This window comes from Aplidium turbinatum, chromosome 2 (assembly GCF_918807975.1).
Source record: "Aplidium turbinatum chromosome 2, kaAplTurb1.1, whole genome shotgun sequence".
Lineage (NCBI taxonomy): Eukaryota > Metazoa > Chordata > Ascidiacea > Aplousobranchia > Polyclinidae > Aplidium > Aplidium turbinatum.
This window is the reverse complement of record NC_137473.1, coordinates 11,093,804-11,117,460: the sequence shown is the minus strand read 5'-3', so window position 1 is coordinate 11,117,460 and position 23,657 is coordinate 11,093,804. Positions and strand designations below refer to the sequence as shown.

General features: G+C 38.6%; 2 protein-coding genes across 5 annotated transcripts; one reads left to right on the top strand and one right to left on the bottom strand.

Annotated features, from left to right (window-relative positions):
- Positions 1-6,322: 6,322 nt before the first annotated feature.
- Positions 6,323-9,807, top strand: LOC145765084 (protein LZIC-like). Its single transcript, XM_082576829.1, has 4 exons — positions 6,323-6,464; positions 7,254-7,386; positions 7,843-8,037; positions 8,913-9,807. The coding sequence occupies exons 1-4, from the start codon at positions 6,364-6,366 to the stop codon at positions 9,054-9,056; spliced, it is 573 nt and encodes a 190-aa protein (XP_082432955.1). The 5' UTR covers positions 6,323-6,363; the 3' UTR covers positions 9,057-9,807.
- Positions 9,808-10,831: 1,024 nt separating this feature from the next.
- Positions 10,832-23,599, bottom strand: LOC145765083 (uncharacterized). 4 transcript variants are annotated; one of them, XM_082576825.1, is made up of 8 exons: positions 23,546-23,599; positions 18,700-18,752; positions 15,113-15,259; positions 14,292-14,426; positions 13,883-14,010; positions 12,080-13,288; positions 11,638-11,805; positions 10,832-10,984 (listed from the first exon to the last, which is right to left on the bottom strand). In XM_082576825.1, the coding sequence occupies exons 2-8, from the start codon at positions 18,740-18,742 to the stop codon at positions 10,865-10,867; spliced, it is 1,950 nt and encodes a 649-aa protein (XP_082432951.1). In that variant the 5' UTR covers positions 18,743-18,752; positions 23,546-23,599; the 3' UTR covers positions 10,832-10,864. The 4 variants fall into 4 exon arrangements, with proteins under 4 accessions (XP_082432951.1, XP_082432952.1, XP_082432954.1 ...); XM_082576826.1 differs by lacking the exon at positions 23,546-23,599 and adding an exon at positions 23,344-23,439; XM_082576828.1 differs by lacking the exon at positions 23,546-23,599 and having other exon boundaries at positions 18,687-18,793.
- Between the last annotated feature and the right edge of the window lie 58 nt (positions 23,600-23,657).

Here is a 23,657-nt window from a genome sequence, read left to right as displayed (position 1 = left end):
ATTCTGTTTTACACGTTTATGACGCAAAACGCATGTTGTTGAACAGAACCGCTAAGACTTTTCAATGTAGCACGAGATCCGAGCAAAACCAACAAGGATTGGGATTCTTCAAGCTTAAGATCACTGTGGCTACTTAGTAGGCTTCTGGTTGCAACTTTGCAAGAATTGTGTTCAGGGCCGTTGAGAAGATAATTTGGGCCCAGTAGCCTACTAACGACATTCTCACGCCCTAAATCAAGACATTTATTAGAAAAGCCTACCACATTTAAAGAATATACGGAGGTTTCTTTAAGTTCCAGGGCCCCACAATGCTACTGATTGTGCCACGTATACGCTTGCATTAGCCTACTCTTAAGTTTACGGAATGCTTGTTGTACTGAATACTGAAAAGTTTGGGTGTTCATCAGGACAATTATCATTTCTAGCACTAGTCGCAACGTTCATCTGATGAAATTGAAAGTAAAATTGTTGTTAATTTTACTTTCAATTTCATCAGATGAACGTTGCAACTAGTGCTAGAAACAATGCTTGTTGTAGCCCACTCGCAGAGGGATATGAGTTTGTTTTCATTTTTTTATGGGTTTAGTTGGTGAAACTAGAGGTGTTGCGTTTTCGTTTAAAATAAGAGACGACAGCGAGTAGGTTAAATATGTCCATGGATTTGTTTTACAATAACCAAGTAAGTTTACACTTTTGTGCTGAAAATTGCTTTTTCACAGCTGTTGTAAAATTTTGTCTTCTGTCCATGTAAATGTCAACAGACATCTCATCTGTTTAACAATTCAGGAAAACTATTGTTTAACAATGCAATTCGTCATGACTAGGAAACTGTAACCTATTCCTACTACCACACGGAACCGGCAGCCTCATGTTAAACAGGTCGTTTGAATCTGCATATGTTAAATGAATAAAACGCCTGTCTTGTGTTTTAAATAAAGTTTAAAATCGGGACGAGTTTAAAATAACACTTTTATCTCGTTAAATCATTCAGCGCTGCTGTAGGCCTACGATAAAAATCGCGTGTATACGATAAGACACGGTTGCAGTTATACGCTGTTACTTTTAACCAGAGCAGATAAGAGGATAATTTGGGCCCTGTGCCAGGCATAGAGAAACCATTTAAAAAGTAGGTGGGCCCAGAGGCGCAGCAGTCAAAGTCAATACAACTTCTGGGGGGCTTTGTCTCCCAGACCCCCCCCCCCCATAACATTGTGGCATTCCTAATACTTGAAATCGTTTATTCATTGTGTTTTCATTATTGCCTTTCGTGCCAACAAGCGAAAATTTTCTAATTTTGGACCCGATTTGGCCAAACAATTTACAAATTGTTAAATTGCTCTATGGCGCTGTACAAAATATGGCGATGTACACACAAATAAAAAACAATGCACCCACAGTTATAATACCACCTGGTAGTAATAATCTGTAGCATTATACAGTACGTGCATATGTAATGATATCATTGTTAAGAGATAAATTAGGTATATTAATTGATAGATTGCTCTACCAATCACAGGCAACCACACCCACACGCGTTGCCATTCAACAGAAAAGTTTGAAGATTAAATTTCATCATTGAGCTATCAAAGATAATCAAACTAGTGTGTATCAAATGAGTGAAGACGTTTTTTTGGAACTCCCTCTCTGATTTGCCGTTTTTGCTACATTTTTAAAGAAGTTTGGCTTTCAAAAGTGGGTGGCTGGCCCACCCAGAAAATAAAGTAGGTGGGCACAGGTCCACGTGGTTCCTCCATACCTGCCCTGTAGTAATAAGATTTTCATGCTCCCAAGCAAAACAATTTCAAGAAGAGCGTACTATAGGTTATCCAGTATCCAAAGAATACGCTGTGGCTTTTCAAATTCCCGGGACCCTTGCAAAGATTATGGACCCCTAAAATCATCCCGGGCTTGGGTCCAAAAGTGCACCCTCCTGTCAACGGTAGTGTTTTTAACTGTCAATGCGCTCGGTTATATTGTAGAGCTACGCAGGAGGCTACGTAGGCTATAGGTAACCTATTGCACTATTGAGTCCCGCACTTCCTCTACCGTTTTTGTCGTTACAACATCCAGTTTTTGCCACAAGATATGGCTAACCTGATACATAGGCTATATTAGGCGATATGCCTTCTTTGATTGGTGTAGCCTACTGCAGGCTACATTCCTACAGGCTGCGTTCCAGCTTGCAAATTCGTCACTTTTATATCGTTTTATCGTCGATAGATCAAAAAATGACAACAATACGATAAACTGGAGCGTTACGTCCGCCTATTTATGAAATTTACTCTTGGTTTCATTTTTGACACAGTTCTTCAACAACGACAACAAACTTCTAACACTACACTTGACGTGTCCTCAGTTTTATATTCGGTTACCATCTGCCTGAAGGTTAAGATGAAAAGCAGTTTTTGTAACCACCGATAGCCTTCTTTTATCAAATAGCAAAAACGTTTTTAAGATTGCAATAATACAATTAAAGGCAGCCATTAATTCCTGGAAGCAAGGATGCCAAATTACAGTAGAGGACCTTAATTAAAGAATTAAGTTCAGTCAAGTTTAGTTCAAATGAGTTTCCTTTTCAGTCACCATCACAAAACATAGGCTACCATTGAACAAAGTGCTGTCGATGTCACAAATGAAAGAATTTGATAAAATAAGAAAGAATCATTGTGTTCTTGGGTGGCGATTGCATGTTAGTAAACTTAATTGTTGCAGTTTCGTATTGATTCAATGATTCTATAAGAGAAGTTGACTTCTTGCACTGTGGAACATCTCATGGAGGATATTTGGTTGCTTAAAAATCCTAGAAAAGTAGGCTACAGTTTTTTTAACTAGGAAACAGAATTCTTGGTCTCTTTTCTCGCTTCTTCTTGAGTATGAAGTCATACGGTAGCAGATGTGTTTCCATTCAGGCGCTGCAGCCATGGAAGTTGATGGAACTGTGTTGTTGCTGTAGCCTATGATCAACATTTTTATCTCCACGTTTTAATCGGAAAGGCTAAGCTGCATAACCGATCGTGGTGAAAGCCCTGGTTTGACGTTCGATAAGGCGCCAGTTCGATACCGCTGAAGAGCATGTGACTCTTCGTCGGAGTGGACCAAGAGCATGTAGCCTTTATTCTTCGTAGGCTACAAACTTTCTTCGCTACTACAAGGGGGGGGGGGGCTGTGCCTTTTCCAACCCTTGTGCAGTGGCGGCGGCTAAGCATCGATTTTTGGTTAGGGTGTGGACTGTGGAGCAGCCACTGAGTTGATTCGTCATTCAGATTACGCACACCATCTGGCGCATGGTAGACGGTGCAGTGGCAGTTGGTGTGGTTTGCAGTTTATTGCCCTCTTTGTCACACTCACAGACCGTGGATGGAGTCATAGCCTACCTCATTTGTGCATGTTCGAGTGGAAAAGTCCGACGTCGGTGTAAAAGCGGTTGAGCCACACCCAGGCCTTCCTTTGAAAAGCATTCTATAGGAGATAAAACTTTGGACTCTTGCTGAAGAATTCTCCTTCCACTCGGAGCTCTATTTAATAGTGGTTATCGCCCAGGCAGCTGCACTGTGGCTATGTCTTTGACAAGACACTTAAAGGCATGTCGTCGACTGCGGAGTGCGGCGCCCCTTCGACCATAGCCTTTGATTTCTTTCATGAACAGTAGGCTACGCTGCTCCAGAGAGAAATGCGAAATGCCAGCGGCCCTTTTCAGAGCAATGACCTACCGTATTGAATGAAACAGTGATAGTGTTTTGCTGTTTGATCCCCCTGTGTCTGATCCACAAACAGAGGGCGATTTGGAAAGACTCCATTGAAATATAGGCCTAGCACAATTAAAGCGTCTCACTCCAGTAGCCTACAAATAGCGGTTGAGCTTCACCCAGTCTTTTCGGGATAGCACTCCCCAATCAGATGCAAGGGAGAGAAATGGAAGTAGCCCACTGTAAACGGCTCTGCATTGGTTTTACAGTTTCATAAAAACGTTTACTCCGCTCTCTGGAGATTAAAATTAGAGTGATAGAGATCTGTAGCCTGGCAAGAGAAGAGTCAGTGTGATTTGAGACATTGAACGCTGTGCATGATTCTCTTGCTCACATGGGCTACATTAAATTGGTTTGGTTTTGAATCTTTATATCCTCGGATTGACAAAGCCTTGAGTGGTTATTCCTGGTAGTTTCGCATACTTGTAGAGGTTTTTGACCCAGGGCCGGTTACCGAGATTAGCAGAATTATATAGGCTAGGCCTAGGCTGCCTGTGAATTTTCAACGTTTAGATAAGTCTTAGCCTATTTAGAAAATTCGACCAGATCCGTTGAATTGCTATGATTTGATTTAAGTTGTTCAAAACGAAAGTTAAAAATACTTTGTATCGAAGCAAAGTTCGTTTATTTTCATTTCGAAACAACTCTATTTTACTTCATTTTTAATTTCCAACAGAAATGTTTAAATAAGTTTATTTTAAAATAGAATGCTTAACCTAGGCTACCTACTTTCTTCCGGCACAGATTTTGCTGTCTGCATTTCATTTCAACTTAAACCTTTTATTAAGATTTTTGCTTCAACCACAAAGGGGGAATTATAACCTTGATGAATTGATCATTGAAAAATAACGTAGGGGGTAATGCAACAATCCATCATTGCGTCAGATCAGTTTCCCTTTCTTTAACTATAGTGAACTAGTTTAACATGGAGTCCCCAAAGATTGTAGATTCAAAGTCAGGTGTCTTTGATCCAAATTAACAACTCATGGTTTGAGAAACATTTTAGACACTGCCACTAATAAATAAGGGCCTATACTAGTAGATTTCAGGGAGGGGGTGCAAAATAATGCTTACACCTGTTCCAGACAATTGTTCACCTAATCAAACGTCATATAAAAACCGTTCAAGTCTACTGAATATTACGTCATGGAAATTCCTAAAACATGTGCCAAAATTGCACCATCGTTCGTAAGACTTGTGTCAAACCTGTTTAAACCTGTTTCAGTTGAAACCTGTTTAAACATGAAATATTGCGTCACACGAACTGCTCACGTGCCTTTGAGTTATCACAAATTTTTCTGATTCATTCTTGAAGTTGTTTGTTGGAAGTCGGTCGCACATTTAACTGGTTTTTGGTGCTTGCTAGCTGGACAAATTCTCCGTCTTTTATCCAAGTAATCTGTATCGTAGTGACAGTTTTTAGAGGTGTAAGGCGTTGCATCTCGATTTCGATAGCCGCGGGCTAATTTTACAGGAATACACTTATTGAATAGACGTTTCGAGGAGTGTTTCTTTTTCGGTCACTACATGCAGACAAACGGATCCGGGAACTTTATGTTACAATTTTCCCACGAAGAGATTATGGTTTACCGCTGTGACCAACACCTTACACGGTCCTTATTTACTACTCCAGTAGAAAAATTTGCCTCAAAACTAGGTGACTACCTTCAGATAGTGATCACATTGAAGTTGAACTGTGGTGTTAAAATGTGTTGGTGAAATGCAGCTGCATTGTGGGAGCTTACCAGACAGCTGTGGGAAAATAAGTTTGGCGATACCTGGCAACCCTGGCTTGAATGATGCACAAAAAGATTTAACTTTGGGACGTGGCTTGTTGATGTAGAGTTCTGTTTCTGGTGCTTGGCGTGCTTGATCGATTTTTTATCCTTCTTTGAGAGTTTAATCCAGGAAAGCTTCTTTGAGAGTTTAATCCTAGCGGTTTTGTATGCTTGTAGAGGCTTTGCACCACGGACGCAGACTCAGTCATTGACAGAGTGAAGTTTCCCACCGAAGTGTTGTTGCCGGAGTTACGGTACTCCACCCATTAAGTGGCGCTGAATGGAAAGCAGTTCTTAAAATACATCGCTCAAGCGCATACCCTGAGAGTCGAACCAGTGTTACTTGATCTTGAAGCTTTTTTATTTATAAAGTCATGCGCTAATCAACTGAGCTGATTGATTGAATCTTTATCCTTGGACTGGGAAAGCTTCTTGCAGAGCTTAATCCCGGCAGTTTCACATACTTGCAGAGGCTTTGAATCACTGACACAGGCTCAGTGGCCAAGATTGACAGAGTGAAGTTTCCGATTGTTGAAGTCTTGTTGCGGGGAATTATACCATCCATTAGATGTTGCTGAATGGAGAGCAGTGCATAAAGTGCGTTGCTCAACTGTACAACCCTAGAGTCGAACCAGCACCGCTTGATCTTGAAGCTTCTTCGTTCCAGAAGTCACACGCTAACCAACTGAGCTTTCGGGACAACTTGGTGGTTTCAGACTGATAACTGATTAAATTCTTCATTATCACAGTTATTATTATTATGCGTATTACTGTAACCAAAAACTTTGTTTTTTCCCAAGTTACTATAAATTTGTGTGATGAGTATTTAATTTGTTATCATGACTTCTAGAGGAGAAAATGAGTCAAAAAGATTGCAGCAGAATTTAGTTGATCAAATTGATCGTCTTGTGCATCAATTAGCTGATTTAGAAGAATCGAAGTGAGCCAAGACATTTTTCTGTTTGTAGTAGCTAGGCTATTATACTGTTTTGTGCTATCGGCAATCTATAATTTTGCAGCAAGGTTTTTTATAGTTATGTTTTATAACTTCACAATTTTTTTAGTTTCAACAGTCAATTCTACGTTGTGTTACATTGTTACAACTACTTGACATAGTGATTAGAACTAACATGCTTGGGCACTAATAGCTCTTCAGTAACAAGCGTTTTCCTGATTTAAAATTTGGAGGCATTCCTCTGCTCGTCATATGCAGGCTTACCCTCGGTGATTGAAGATTTAAATTGAGTGAACAGGAAGGCAAGGAACCATCTTATGACCACCTTCACTCAGGGTCAGGCATGCCTTTATGTGTCTTGCTAAAGACGCAGTTGCATGCTCTTGAGCTGTGTCGAACCGACACCCTTTTGAACGTCGTTCCAGGGCTCTCGCGACTCGGTAATGCAACCGACATTCTACTGCTGATATGCATATACTGCTTAACAGTTTCAGTAGCTGAACCTATTGTAAATACACAAGTTTCTCTAAAATGCATCTTATGTTTTATTACCGTACTGACAGAACAAGCTTTCAGTATGCATAATTGCATATCCACCGGTAAATCTTTGTTTTTTTGTATGTACTTGAAATTTTATGCATTTTTAATTGTAAAGTAGGTTTGCTGTGATTTAAAAAAAAGTACATAAAGTCAGTTAGAAAAATGTACTACATGAAAGACTAAATCTTTCTCAAAAATCTGTTTAGTCGACTCATGATCTTCATCCATTTACAGAGAGGAACTTGAAGATGAATATGAGGAAATGAAAGCAGAAACTATTGAACAACTAAAGGAAGTGAAAGAGGCTCTTGATAAGATGGTTAAAGGAGATATATCCTTAGTGAATGATGTCAATGCAATGCAGTTGGTACGTTTGTGCTTGTAATGGTGCAGTCAGCTAAAATTTCGGCTGCATAGCCGAGTGGTGAGAGCGCTGGAATGACAATCGAAAAGGCGCTGGTTCGACAATCGACACCGCTCATGAGCATGTAGCTGTGTCTTTGGCAGGACACTTAAAGGCATGCCTGAAGGTGGACATGAAGATTGGCTTCCTTGCCTTCCAGTTCACTTAGTCTAAATCTTCAATCACCAGGTGTAAGCCTGGATGCAACAACGAGCTAAAATTTCGAAAAGATTAGACATGACCAAACTACTAAATAGGAAAATTCAGTGCCATTTGCATCGTTATTGTTGAAGATAGTTATTTTTTCTTGTTTTAAGTATGTAAAATTAGTATATATGTTTTAGGTATGCAATAAAGCTTTCCACCTTTTATGCATTTTAAAACATTTTCCTTTCACAAATATTTGTATTTCTTTTCAAGGCTATACAAGCTGCTATATCAGATGCATTTAAAACACCAGAGGTTATTAGACTTTTTGCAAAGAAAGAACCAGGCCAGCTAAGAACTAGGTTATCTGGACTTGAACGTGACTTCAAAATTGGAAAGCTACCTAAAGATGCTTTTATCCAACAGAAACTAGAAATACTTGTTGCTGTGAAGAAACTGGGTGAAGAGGTTAGAAAGATAAACTTTAAACTGTGACAAACTGTGTTTTAACAAGATCAATTAATATTGCTTACTTTTAAGCATGCTCTTTGAGAAGTAAAACTTGATTGACAGTGTGGCTCTTTTTTAAACCAATCTAAAGCGTCATTTGTGTATAATTGTAGATTGGATGTTTAGAGAGTTTTAATAAGTTTGACATGAGATGACTCATAGCATCATAATTATGATATTTCATATTGTTTCATTTTTTGTCAAGATTTGAATGTATGCTAACACTCTAGTATTACTACACTCACAAAAATAGGCTATGCTATGTTTTTTCTGTTGTTGGAGCTTCATTGCTTCCAACCTGTTAGCTCAGTGGTTAAGCGCCCAACTCAACATCAAGCGACGCTGGTTCGGCTCTAGAGGTGTGCAGTTTAACGACGTATTTCAAAGGCTGCTCTCCATTCAGCGGCACCTAGAACAATTCCCCGGCAACAACATTTTCAACAATCACAAATCGGAAACTTCACCCTGCCAATCTCGGTAACCAGCTTTGCGCCAAAACCCTCAATAAATATTCCAAACTATAGTAAGTCTTTGTCAGTCCGAGGATAAAGATTCAAAGCCAACCAACCTTGATGAGAAGAAGAAACTTAGTGATGATTTTCTATTGCACTATCTCATCTACAGTATAATATGTAATGCAGCATCTGCATGTTGTCGAAACAGACACAAAATACATTTATGATTACTGCAAAGTAGTAACAATCTTTATTTTTACAATTGCAAAATGACATCAAGAAAATGAAATATCTTCTGACAGCAAATATCTTCCTTTGCAAAATGACATTCTATGCAAAAATACAAGTATGTACATTTTTTGTTGTTGTTGTTTGCAGCTCACAACAACCGAACAGTCATTCATTTCACAGCATGGGAAAGCATCACTTAAGGAATTCAAAGAAGTAGGTTCTGAATACTCAAGTGCTGACCAGATGCTTGCTGTGGCTGGAAGCCAGGTGAAAGGCTCTCAACAACACTGAAGTCGCCCCGCAAGGCATCTGCTGCTGCTCAAATTGCTTGATTTTGGTACTGCAACATTGGAAAGCAGTGCTTGAAGTAGGCTTTTGCTTACCTTACAAAAGTCGCTTTCATATTGACATCTGCGATTGTAAATGTGCAATTAAAAAAAAAAAAGTTGAATGGGAAAGCAACTTTGGAAAGTATATCACGAGTTCTCATTTAGTGGGCCAACTTAAAAACATGTTGAAAGTGGCTCACAAATATCCAGCTAATCCTGCAAAGTTGATACCGGTACATTGATTTATCAAAGCTATGGTTTGATATTTATTAATTTCATGTGCGGTTTTATTTCAACTTTGTATCTACTTTAAAAAGTCACTGCTGAAATTGCGAGCTCTTGTTTTCCTAATTTGGACTGGGTTTACCTGACAACACTTAGACTGCTCATCGAAGTTTCAACTTGTGCGATCTTTTTGGTACTGGCAGTAAGTGACAAGCAAATGGTCTGCGACTGATTTACCTTAGAAGATGCAAAAGTTCCACTATGGCGTTGATGATTTATGAGTGCGATGTATTTGATTCGTTTGCTTTTCACTGTATTATTTTATATATATCACCATGTTTAACCGCCCTTTAAAGCAATTGCTATGATTTGATTGCTGAAAGTTATAATTCTGTAGTGATGGAAATTATTCAGCCACCGGATTTGCTTTGTTGAACGACTTTGCACGTCGTATTTTTAGATTTGTCAAGAAAGTATGTTCTGTATGAGTTGGATCTAAAACATTTTGAAACGAGACTGTGTCCGCCCCGTTAGCTCACTGGTTAAGCGCTAGCTCGGCTCTTGGGGAATGCGCTTGAGCTACGCATTCCATTCAGCGGCACCTGGTGGATGGAATATAATTCCCCGACAACAAACTTCACTATTTCAATCTCAGTTACCGGCCCTACGCCTGTACAAGTAAGCGAAACTAACAGAAATAACCTGTCAATGCTTTGTTAGTCTGAGGATAAAAATTCAAAAACCAAACCACCACTAGTGGAGTGAACAGTCATATCCTTACAAAGGTTGATGAAAACATCATTTGATATCAGTCTTTACACAAGTACTAGTGTGGATTTAGGTGTTGCGTCCAAATCTCTGCGTCTCTGGAAATAATTCTGAAGCACTTGCTAGAAAGCCCGAGTCGGTTTAACTTACCGCACACTCAGGGCAGTTGAGAAGGTAATATGGGCTCGGTACCAACGTCACCTTCGGTACTGCGACAGTTTATCAAACGACAATTAATCGAGCGACGGTTAATCGAAACGACTGTTCAACGAACGACTAACCCTAGATAAAATTTGTTTCGGGAGATTCGTCGTCCGATGAACTGTCGTTTCGATAAACAGGCGGTTCGATTAACTGTCTTTCGATAAATTGTCGCGTCACTACGGTACAGCATATTATTCAAATTCTCGAGTCCCTTGGAAATGTTGGTCAAGCGTATACACTTCGGGTCTGCTACTATTCCGTGAGTCCGATTTGGTGAGCTCCTAACCTCTAACCCATAACCCTAAAACGGCAATGATAATTAGGCTACGGTACCCGATAATTTAAAAAAAATTGAAAAAAATCACCGAATAGGGATCGGACTCACCGAAACGGGCCATTCCAATACACTTCTAACTTAGATAACGCAATGTAACATTTTCCACATGCTTACTGTTTGTTTACACTGGCCAGAACGACCTAAAAAAAAGTTAGTTGGCTTTCGTCTTGGACTGGTAGCTCGTCGCTACATCACAATAAATATGTATAAAAATAATTTATTAAACTGTGACTTCGTCATCTTAAAATAGATAGCAATTCATCTAATATGCTGACATCCTTTGTCAGCAATTCTTTCTTTGTAACGGATTCACAGGCGTCAAATAAAGCAGCTTTGTCGTCTCTTAGATTCTTCACCTGAAACAAAGATTTTTGTTTATGTTTAACTTCCACAGAGAAACAAATTTGGCCAACCCGTTGGCTGAGCATTCCAGATCGTTTCATAAAAAAGCCTTGAAAAACGGTATTAGGGAACGTTCAAATATTACGTAACGCCTTCGAGGGGGAGGGGGGGGTTTATGCAAAGCGTTACGTTAGCGTCACATCGGGGGGGAGGGGGTTCAAGCAAAACGTTACGTAACGCTTTACAGTACGGAGTAGTAGTTTTTTGTGCTGAATTCGTAGTGAAAAAGCGTTACATGGGGGAGGGGGGGGGGTCAAAAATTCGGAAAAAAAGCGTTACGTAATATTTGAACGTTCCCTTAGGCCTACGGTAGCAATATCCCGTGCTATCAAGCTATGGCTCATAAATATTACCATGTCGTCAGCGATACCTGATCCATGCAAACAATATGGTTGTATTGTTCCTTCGCCTGTAGATCAATCACACCACTGTATCTTCCCAAGGCAACCCCACATAAATGTAGTCGAAACTATGGCAACATTGAACTGGCTTATTGTGTTGTCGTCGTATGAGCATCCGGGGCCGACGGTCTATCATTTTACCACCCCAGATATAGTGATAGCATGACCTGCGGCATAACATATACTGCACTAGCACATAACCATACCTCGTTAAAACTAAGCTTGTAGTTTAAGCTTCTTGTTTTACACCAGGTTTTTATGCTTTCTTCTCGCTGGCCAATATTCCATAGAAGCAAAACAACATTCCATCGCATTTCCAGGTTCTTGCTGTCGTATTGCAGGGCACATTGAAGCGAATGTAAAACATCCTTTTCCTGTTGAGAAGCAACAAGTTAAGTGGGTCTGCCGAGTAAAATATCTCCCAAGTCTTGTGTTCCGCCAGAAACCAGCGCGACATATTAAAGCATTGAATCCATCTCTGAAAACACAGTAACTTACAACAGCTTTGAAGTCCAAAGGTGTAGGCTGGTTATTGGTTAGGTCACTTTGACTGCAAACTGAATTTATTTCAACACATTAGTACTACTTTAGTTCGGATAAAATTGCTGCCCACTACAGTTACTTTTAATTTTGATGGGTTTAGCGTACCATTTTTGGAAGGACCTTTGAAGCTGCCAAAGCACGATTGAAATGAAGTTTTGCTTTTGTGAAGGCCAGTTTTTGAGACACGACGCAAGAAAGGAGTTGTTCACGATGAAGATCATTCTCGTCTTCCGGTGAAAAATCGTTTTTATTTCTGCTAAGTTTTGCTGCTGGAAACACGGTGTCCATTGCTCGTAAGCAGTTATCTATTTCTTTCACTACAACAGCAGCATCAACGAAAAATAAAGCAGAAACTCTATAAAGTATGACGCATACGCAATAGTAAAATTGCAATGCTGAAGCATTATAAGATTTGATGCGTGGTAATAAATCCTTTTGGTCAGTTGCTTTTTCCAACGGGCAATCAGATTGAGCCTGTTTAAAGCAATTGGAACAATACTCAAGTTCGGATACGTCCATTGCAAGCACATGGTCAAAATCGCCTATGCTGAGCGCAGCAAGGGTCTGTTCTGCCTTAATTTGCATTTGAGGCGGGACTTCTATTGGCAGTATAAATTTTCTCATTAGAACGACCTTGGAAATGCTAAATTTCTCAGTAGCTTGACTCATTACTCTCCGATACCAGTACACAGCTTCATTTGCCATCGATAACCGTAAACAATCGTTAGCAATGTAATACAGTAACCGGCCATCTTTATGCTGGTTTTCTTGGCTTGTCAGCATTGATGCGGTGCAAGTGGATTCACTCATGTTGAAAATTATTGAGGGCAAAATCTCGCTTTCAGTCTCACTTTTACAAGTCAAATTCTGCGCCAAAAACGTAACAATCTCTTTCGCTGCTTCAGACATCTTGCATTTTGTGTAAGTTTGATGCAAATTAAACAGAAGTGGAATCATGTATACATCTTCATTTAAACCAGCGACTGCTTTCCTCCAGTGGACGACCCCAGTCAAGGGCTTACCGAGCGACACGTAGCTACAGGCCACCAAATTATGCAAGAGAGATTCGATAGAAGATGAAAAGTGATAAAAATGTTTTCTTGAACTGATGTATTTCAAGCAGACGTTTAACGTTAAACTGTATTGTTTTTTCTTGTACAAAATCACTGCAAAAAGATAGAATAATGTCGGATGAACATCGTTTGATGTCAATTCAAGTGCATCTTTTGTATCTATTTCACTAATACGATCATGTTCAAGCTCTACCGTCATGAATAATTCAATCGTTTTCAAAAGGTGCTTTTCTGGAGTTTTCTGCACAAAAAATTACAGAAGATTAGAAACACAATAAATTATTTTCGTACATTTTAATCCTGAAATGTTCGTTTTAATCTTGCATTACTGAAAATTAAAAACTAATTGATTGAATCTTTATCCTCGGACTGGGAAAGCTTCTTGCAGAGCTTAATCCTGGCAGTTTCGCATACTTGTAGAGGCTTTGAATCACTGACGCAGGCCCGGTCACCGAGATTGACAGAGTGAAGTTTCCCATTGTTGAAGTCTTGTTGCCGGGAATTATTCCATCCATTAGATGCCGCTGAATGGATAGCAGTCCTTAACGTGCGTTGCTCAAGCGCACACCCCGAGAGTCGAACCAGCGCCGCTATTGATCTTAAAGTTTCTTCCGTTCCAGAAATGACGCGATAACCAATTGAGCTATAATTAAATAATGTACATCAAATATTCTTAACTTTTGCAACGCTTTATAGATATAAGATAGCAAAATTCTACATGACACACTCAGGAGTTGCTTTTGACAAATGAAAACACACCTCAACTTCAAGTCATTGATGCTAATATTTCATTGTAAGACATACACAGGATTGAACTAACGCAGTTGCAACTTACATGGCAATATAAACCTTGAATCGATTGCAACTTTCGTAAAAGTTCTTCTACAAGGGTCCATTCAACAGATTTCACGAACCAAATAAAGGCAAGAGAAAAGAATATCTTTTGAAACTGAAATTGTTTGTCTGAAAATAAAAACAAATCATGTCCTCAACGGGGGTCACCGGAATGGCCCGTTTCGGTGAGTCCGATCCCTTAACGGGGGATTTTTTCATTTTTTTTTTAATTATTGGGTACCGTAGCCTAATTATCATTGCCGTTTTAGGGTTAGAGGTTAGGAACTTACCGAATAGTAGCAGACCCCCGGGTCACTGCTGCCAACAGCATTCCCAGCAAAAAGATTTAACTGAAAATGGAACTGATATTCAAATTAATAAACATATTATGACTTGGCCTTTTCTTTTACCCTTGACTGAGTTGCATCCTTTATCCCAATTTTCCATATTCTCAACGCTTTCTTTCACAATGCTCAAAACTTCAGTGCACGAAAAATTGTGCGGTTCATCATGCTGAGCTTCAAAATCCCGTTTCTCAAGAAAATCTGCAACAATATAGGATCATTGGCCTATATTGTATATATATTATTATTATCATTTGTTACTGCAGACAGTGCACACCGTTTCGGCCTTCCGGCCTCATCAGTGCAGTTAGCTACACTGGGTATGGCCACAATATATAGGCTACCTTCATGTGACGTTTTTCGATTTGTGGAACTCAAGCTCCAAAAAATGGTACTACTGCCAACCTTGCCAAAGTGCTCCACCTGAAAGCAGTACGCTTTGCGCAATGCACAGCAAGGTGCCTCCAGTAAAGTGCTCAATCGGCATAAGCCAAGAGTGGCCATAACTGCAGACAGTGCACACCGTTTCGGCCTTCCGAGGCTTCCGGCCTATTAGTTTTATTATATATATAATGTATATGATATGTATATATCAAATATAGTTATTATCACACTCTAAACATTGGAGAAATTGAGTCTCCTTCACAATTTAAAAATGGAACAACGCAAAACGGCTAAAACAAAACGTTTCGTTTGAGTGAAAGAATCACTGCATCTAACCAATGCCAAAAGGTGCGCGCAGGAAATCATGGGAGTGTGAAGTATCAAAAATTCGAACAAGTCGTCATTATTCTGTGACGTTAGTTACTACTTCAAAAAATCTATGTATTTACTGACTGAAAAATACCCGTATATCGTTTTACCCTTGACTATTACATAAAACACACCTTTTCTAGACAACTGAACGACTTGACTGTTGTACCATTCTACATCAACTTCGGATACCACAAAACGATCTTCTCTAAATGTTTCAACAATAGCGTTGTAGCATGTTTTTAAATAAACTTCATCATCATTGTTCTTTTGAGGATGACCTACCACAAACAGTAATTGTAACACTTTTAATGATTTGCTGTTACTGTGTTACTATTTCTTTGCTTATTAGATATGCAAACATTTTAGACATCCATAGGGAGTCAAAGCAAAAAATAAAAAAAAGATACAGGTACAGAAGAGTGCACCATTTTCTCCTGATTTTAGAAATTCATTTTGTGCCATTGAAGAACCTGTGACCATTCCAGGTCAGATTCAACCAAAAAAACATGGCGCTCATCGGACCCCCCTAACCACCACCTCCTCACCCCCTCAACTTAGTTTAGTAAAATCGCTATTTTAAAAACTGAACAAGATAACCACATATTGTTTGGTACTAAATATATTGCAACTACTATGTTTAGTTCAAATATGCAAAGAAAATAATGTTTCCAAATTTTTCTGCATATTTTATATGTACACAAAAGGTGTAAGAAAGCAGTAGAAAGCAAGGACAAATAACAAAATTGCAACTTTGCCATACCAAAATAATAAGCGAAAATTACAGTAAACTGCATTAACAACTAAGGGAACGTTCAAATATTACATAACGCCTTCGAGGGGGAGGGGGGGGTTTATGCAAAGCGTTACGTTAGCGTCACATTGGGGGGGAGGGGGTTCAAGCAAAACGTTACGTAACGCTTTCGAGTACGGAATGGTAGTTTTTTGTGCTGAATTTGTACTGAAAAAGCGTTACATGGGGGAGGGGGGGGTCAAAAATTTGGAAAAAAAGCGTTACGTAATATTTGAACGTTCCCTAAGTACGTAAAATTTTAACTTGGGCGATTGGGCATGTCACATTGGGGTGAGGAGGTGGTGGTTGGGGGTTTGATGTTGTACATCATATTCTTTTGGTTGAATCTGACGTAGAATGGTCACCTTTGGATTTCTCAATGACATAAATTGAATCTCCAAAATGAGGAGGAAATGCTGCACTTTAATCTTTAACGTACAGGCAGGGGAAAGACTACAAACATTTTTTTTTATATACATAGTTAATGCAAGAGTATATAGCTTTAACAATGACATTTTGCTGCCACTATGAGTACACCTCAGTTTTCCTTGTACAACAGGGCCTACTTTAGCAGAGTATAAAATTAGGTAATTTTGGAGTCTGAGCAACGTTACAGAAAATTATATATATACATTTTTTCACAATAGAACATTGGCAATTATTATGCTACAAAGAACTAAGTGAGTGCTCATTCTTTCATATCTATATAAACCAAATTATTGTAGGAAACTTTAAACTTATTTTTTCGTTTAGCAGAGACATTGGTCCACGGGTGTGCATTATAAAAAGGCATGCAATGGGCTCAAAACACAGCTTGTTTTAAGTTTACACTACAATGTTTGACAAATGGAGGCATGCTATCAGTAGCACATTAAGCTCTGATTTGTCTTTTTACATCACTATCATCACACAACATGTTGTCAATAAGGTTTAAGCACACGAAAATATTTGGTTAACTGCACAAACTTAACGTGTTTATCTTGAAGGATCATTATATACAGAATCATACTGCAAGTTCATGCGTTTATTGCTACATCTTTAATGCACGAAACATTATGTCATAAAAGTTGGCATGTTCTGCTGTATCCGTAAGGTATCTTCTCAAGCTAAAGACTGGTACAGTACTGAACCTTATTGGAGATAAAGTAACACTTATATACCGTAGATAAATTGCTTATAAATATTTTTCAGACAATAACAAGTCTTCATGCAGTTTTAGGAAATTTTAAAAACATGCAAGAAAATAAACTGACAAAAATTAAAATGAATCTTACACCATTTAAATACAATGACCTTCATGTCAGCTGCATAGCCGAGTGGTGAGAGCCCTGGAACGGCAATCGAAAGGGCGCCGGTTCGACACCACTCAAGAGCATGCGGCTGTGTCTTTGGCAGGACACTGAAAGGCATGCCTGAAGGTCAGGGTTGAGAAAAACCCGGGTTTTTTTAAAAAAGCCCAACCCGCCCAGGTTTTTTTAAAAAAACCCGGGTTTTTTTGGTTTTTTTTTAAAAAGATGCAAAAAAAGGTAGATTCATGCTTATTTCACCTCAAAACTACTTTTTACGAATGAAGTGCCTTTCACTCACAGTACAATGCTCGCATAACTCAATAAAATAATGCACTAAGGCTGTTGTTGCTTGAATGTTGCATCATCCATTAATTTCAAGATCAAGTTGGATGTTGCATATCCACTGATTTCTATACCAAGTTGATGCTACCGTGGTAGAAATGACATTATTGCATCATTTGCTTTAGATTTGAAGGCAAGGAGCATTTATGCCATCATGTTTAAATATTTTTTATCATTTATAAATATATTATATATAGTAATGGATGAGCAATTGAGCGATTGTGTGGCCAATGGCCATTTAGGTAAATGCTCTGAAACAGCCAAGCGTTAGAATCCAGAATCTGCGGTCCACGACATTAAGGCGCGAACAAAACGGCGCAGACAAAACGGCGCCAAAGTCAACGTAACAAGCTTAGAACCTTTTCCTCATTTTGTTAACATGTTTTGGTCAATTCCTCTTTGTCATGAGTTGCCAAGGGTGGTGGGGGGGGACTTGTATACCAGCTCCAAAAATCCTTATTCACACATAAACTTTCGTTATGGTTGCAGAGTATTATCGTTCTATAAATTGAACTTGTTGTGTTGACTTTGGCGCCGTTATGTCTGCGCCGTTTTGCCTCTGCGCCATTTTATCTCTGCGCCGTTTTGTCTCGCGCCGTTTTGTTCGCGCCTTAATGTCCTGCTTCGCAGAATCTGTAATTGGTAAATAGCCTCCTAAATTGCATTTCACATCATATATACAGACTACTGTAGAGTAGTACTTTCACCAGTTTAACTATAAGGCCTTCTTGCATAAATGAGTTTTAGTGTAGTATACACAAAGGGGTATTACTTGATTTTTGTGTACTGTACAATATCCACCGCGTTTTCAGTTTATTCTTGGAAAGTTACTTCACAATCACATCCTTAAGTCCTAATTTAAAGTTTGTTTTAAGTGCCTTGTAGTGTTTTTGTTCATTTTTTTTAATTTTCTAGTAAAAACTGGACAAATATGATGCTCTGGGTTTTTTTATGGTTTTTTTTGGGTTTTTTAAGTGGGTTTTTTTGAAAAAACCCACCCGAGTTTTTTTGGGTCGGGTAAAATACCGACAACCCTGCTGAAGGTGGACGCAAAGATTGGCTTCCTTGCTTTCCTGTCCACTTAATCTAAATCTTCAACCACCGGGTGTAGCCTAAGCCTGGATACGGCAAACCTTCATGATTTCTGCATTTGTCAAAATTACATGGTGGAGTCCTACTACAGCCACATTACTATGTATATATAAGATTATATGTACATATAATCTTGATAAAAAAAGCAATAATTTGCTGCAGTCATTTCAAGTACAAAGTCATGAGTCTCACCATAAGACCATACCTTTAATCTTCATCCACTCAAGTTTCCAGTAAGATTTTGGCATAATTGTCTACCTTTTCAGAAAAAAAAAATTTTTTGGAAAAACAGATCATACGAAACCTACTAAGATCAGAACCAATGCGTATGGGTCAAGACGGACTATATAGAGGCCATGACAACGTACAATGGGATTGTTAAAACTGGGGGCAGATAGTGACGTCATAGTGCCATTGTCTTCAATTGAACCGACATTGAACGTTAATATTTATAACACTGAAACGAAAGCTGTGGCAGCTTTAAAAAATTAATACTGTATGTTGTTACAGAACGGTCGCCTACTGAAAGTTGAAATAAATCGCCAAGTACGCTAAAACACTCAGCCAGCTATTCTTCGACAGTTGCAAAACATGTTGCTACATAAATCCCATAATTGTACTCGTCTTGTAAACAATTTTGTATTTTTTAATCTTGTATCAAACGGGCCCATCACAAACTTGTAAAAGGAAAAATACAATTAAATCGTTCGTTATACTGATATTGTACCACACCAACCTTGAAAATTGCGGTGGATCAGCCATGATAACACTGAGATATTTAAAAAAGTGGTAACATCACTAGCCAAAAGTATGTAAAAAAACAATGCACCAGCTACTGGTAGCCTAGACTCGGTTAGTTAAAAGATTAATTGTTAACGTGTAAAAAGTAATGCATCATTCACTAAGCCTTATAAACAAGTCAATATCGAGACAAGGCTGATGCGCATCATCTTTAGTAGGCCTATATAATTTGACTAATATGCTAACCCGACTTATAGTAGTATTAATGAGAACACTCAAGAAAAAAAAAGATAAATATCCAGAAAAGCTCATAAACTAACGTTAACTAATCCATGATAATTAACTCCCAAGCTTGAGAATTTTCTGTCTCGGCTCTTTGTCAGATCTGGGACAATAAAGTGAAGAATAGTTGTTAAAAAAGATATTGCTTAAAATACGACAGTGAGCTTTCGAAACATGAAATCCATAGAAATCTGAAATCACTAGAAATACGTTACAAAGTGATGAGAGGCAGGTTAAATCAGCAATAGCTTGAAAAATGATGTAGCAAAAAAATGACCAATGGCACAAGCAATCACCAGGTACTTTTAATTTACCTCGATTCAACTCATTAAGATATGAGCCATACTGCGAATAAATACTGTACGTGTCCTCATCATCGTGATCAAGTCGTGAAACATAGCCTGCAATGTACACTAGAGCCATTTTAGTATCTTCAGATAAACATGTTTCTAGTTGTGGCAAACTGTCAATCATATCACAAAAACGTTCTGATAAACTGAAGCAGCATTTAGGACAGCTATGAGTGTGAGACACTTGCGCAGTGGCTTCAAATAAATCAGTGTTTAACCTCAAGCACAGCTTGGTTTTGCGTATTTGGTGTTTTTCTAAAGCTTGTTGGACGGATATGAAGTAGGTGCCTCCGGAACCCTGTCGAAGCTTGCCAAACTCTTTCTCCAGTGGGTCTGTCTTAAAACTTCCCAGAGTAACATAATCATGAGTACCAGAGACAAGAAGAAACTTCGTCAAATCAACCAGTCCGTAGCAAGTATGAGCCAAGTTCGATGAGGTATCTCGGGTCAACGACTTCACGCGTGAGCTAGCAAGTACTGGAGACAAATTTTTCGCGAGATCACCAACGCTTGTTAAGTATCGCAAATTGTTATCAGACACTGATCGGATAACTGCACGTCGTTGGTCATTGAACTTGGCATCTTCATAAGGACCGTGGACATTAACTATTTTTCAGAAGTCAATGAAGGTTTGCAGGAAATCGCTTGCATCATCAATAAGAAGTGGGTGCGTTCTTAGCGCAGACAACGTTTCGTCACAGAAAACTTGAAGGCAAGTCGATACTTTTTGTCTTTCGATAGGCTTCGGCGATATGGATACATCAGTAAGTTTAGAAAGTTTTACCAGCTTTTCTTTCTCATGACAATGAAGTGCTTTCAGATCAGACCACTTTGCGATGCGTTTTCTTCCGGCACTATAGTATATTGTATTTCTTGAGTTTTTTCTGTTATCCAATTGTTGCGTACGCTCTTGAGCAAATGCACGTAATCATACAGCAAGAAGATGTCGTCAACCGTTCGCCATGGAGCACTAGGTTTGGTAGAAAATGATTTGAAAAAAGCTTGATTAACCCGGTTACCATCGCATAGTATTGCAACTAATTTTCCACCAGAATTTTTAATTACTGAAATAAGCTGCTGCGTTTGTTGAAAAAGAAACTTTGCATCGAGTTTTCTAACAGGCAACATTTTGCAAACAAACTTGGGGCCTCCAAAAAGATATACTACCATAAAACTCAGCATTGTATTTGCAAGCAAATCTGGCTTATTTGCAGCTTTGCCAAAGAGGGCACTACCGTGGTATTGCAGCATTGCTTTTACATAAACTTCATCGATTAAAAGCAGACATGTCTTTTGCCTCTGATCCAATGAAGCAAAAACGTTCCGAAGAAAAGAAAAATCATCAGTGTTTTTGACAATTGATGTAAGTCTTGTAAGTGTTCTAGTACTGGGCAACTTGAAATCCCGTCTCAGTCGGTTGTATGAGCTTCTGGACAAAGAAAAATATTCGAAGGACCTAACGATTGTTTCCACGGTGTATTTCTTTTCTATAGCCGGCATAAAATTCATAGATTTCATCTGTTGCAAAAGAATACTTTGTTGATGAGATAATTCCATATAATGCAAGAATCTCACAGCTTCTTGAATTTGTGACCATCTGGAACATTTACTTGCTGATAGAGACGTTATAGAGCATTTTACTCCAGAATGAAATGCTTCAAAGCTCAGATTGTCATCAATTCTTAACACAAACTTGGGTATGCCAGAATCTTGCATAAATTCCTTGCATTGAAAAACAAGCGTCTGATGAGCCCGAAATACAACAAGGTCATCACCTGCTAAAAAAGGAAATTGGACACTAAAAGCATTAGCCAGGAGATTTTCAAAGCTCACAATAATGTCACTTTTGTCAAAACTAGGTAATTCATCAACAGGCTGATTGCGAGTTCCACTTAACGCCCTTTGAGTACTTCTAGGAAGAAACGGTGGTGAAGGAACTAAACTCAAAGGGACACAGGTAAACACAGATGGTGGATACAAAGGTCTTACTTTCCCATACTTGATAGTGGTAGGATAGTTTTCTGGCCAATGGCGTTCACAAACGACGGTGTCCTTTGAGTCGGGAATATTATCTCTTGGGATAGTGGCAAGCCATCTATCACGTTCCAGTTGGCATTTAGGCAGTCTAAACACTGCAACTTTATTTTCTTCACTATAATTTCCATTGCAATTAAAGACACAGCACTTCTTAACCATATTTACAAGAGTACTAATATATCACAAACAACGCTTCACAACGTAAAACAAATCAAATATAAGATTGAATCAAATATAGACGTATTAAGACGTTAAATAGCCTATCCATCAAGGCTGCTCAAGAGTAGACCCTCCGCCCTAATAGCTCAAATGATGACCAGCAATTCAATTAGGCTATGCTGTTTCGAATCAAATCATCCATGAACGTAAAAACAATCATTGTATTACAACCGGAAAAGCAGCTTACCGTGCAATAGCACTGGGGGTTGGAAAACTATTTGACTGATGATTTCAATTTGTTTATTGCAAAAATTCCGAAATATGGATTAAGGGGAAGCCAAGAAAAGTATAATTTGCTTCAAATCAAAATGAATTGATACAAAAAATACGCCGGAAAAGGCAAAAGTAAATTATTCGTTTTCTACCTCACAGAAACTGATAGGCCTATTTGAGATTCTCAAACTAGTAGCCTAGTCTAGTAGTTCTGTATGGCAGTTTCATACACTCAGCTGGTGATCTCAAGAACTGCTGACTTGTAGGAGACTCTCTCATTCATATAGGCGTCAGACGTGTTGGGTCAAATTTAGTCCTGCAGCTTATTAGGCCTACGTTCTCAGATTCTCCAGTTTTTCACTATCGTTTCAAACGCACAACCAAATGAAACTGCTTAGATTTTGAAACGATTAAAAAAACATATTTTGAAATACCAAAACAAATCAAAGTAGGCTATTTCTGTTTCAAATATCGATCTATCTCATCCTTATGCTGATATAGGACACCGATAAATCACATTCCTACCAAGTTTAGAGTTCTAACTTAAGTAGGCTACTGTACCGGTATTCATTAAAGTAAAATAACTCCTGACTACCCTGAACTAAATACACTGCAAAATGGAAGCATCTGCAGAGAAATTTCATTGAAGACAATGGCACTATGACGTCACTATCTGCCCCCAGTTTTAACAATCCCATTGTACATTGTCATGGCCTCTATATAGTCCGTCTTGGTATGGGTGCACAAATTTATCATAACAAAATATCTTAAAAGTATTAAAATAAAGTATGGGCTACAACAGTTGCCAGGTAATCGTTGAAGAACTAAGAGCATCAGTCTAAAATTCGGATATTTTGATCAAATAAAAAAAACAGTTATGGTACAGTATCACAAGAAATTAATCAGTGAACAAATAAATGTTTAAACGATTTGCTACTCATCAGACACTGTGCATACAATAAAGCAAACTTATTGTTTTCTATCAAAATTTAAGGCTACCTCACAACCTTGGTTGTAAGAGGTCGAATTTCTTGCAATTCTTTTGTCGTAAAAACAGGCGCCAAATCAACCAGCGCGGACTTAGTGGTTCATTTTAAAGCCAGTTTCAATGTTCCGGATCTAAAAATTCTTTCCAAGATTACGTATTTGTCTTCTATTACCTTGGAATTTTCCCACATTTTAGCAAATCACATAAAAAAAATTGCCCACCTGGCAACACTGTAGCTGTTTTGCCTGTGTTGTGTATTGATGTTTAGACGTCAGATAAATTTCTCCTAAACAGCTCCTACAATTTCATAATGGCAATAACACTTCGTAGAAC

Bases quoted from the DNA above. Each gene is read 5' to 3' on its own strand.
- LOC145765083 (XM_082576825.1), bottom strand. From the start codon at position 18,742: ATGCCAAAATCTTACTGGAAACTTGAGTGGATGAAGATTAAAG. The intron at 14,427-15,112 runs GTGTGTTTTATG...ATATTGTTGCAG, and splicing joins CGTTCAGTTGTCTAGAAAAG to ATTTTCTTGAGAAACGGGAT. The intron at 14,011-14,291 runs GTAAAAGAAAAG...TTTTATTTTCAG, and splicing joins AGGATGCAACTCAGTCAAGG to ACAAACAATTTCAGTTTCAA.
- LOC145765084 (XM_082576829.1), top strand. From the start codon at position 6,364: ATGACTTCTAGAGGAGAAAATGAGTCAAAAAGATTGCAGCAGAATTTA. The intron at 6,465-7,253 runs GTGAGCCAAGAC...ATCCATTTACAG, and splicing joins GCTGATTTAGAAGAATCGAA to AGAGGAACTTGAAGATGAAT. The intron at 7,387-7,842 runs GTACGTTTGTGC...TTTCTTTTCAAG, and splicing joins ATGTCAATGCAATGCAGTTG to GCTATACAAGCTGCTATATC.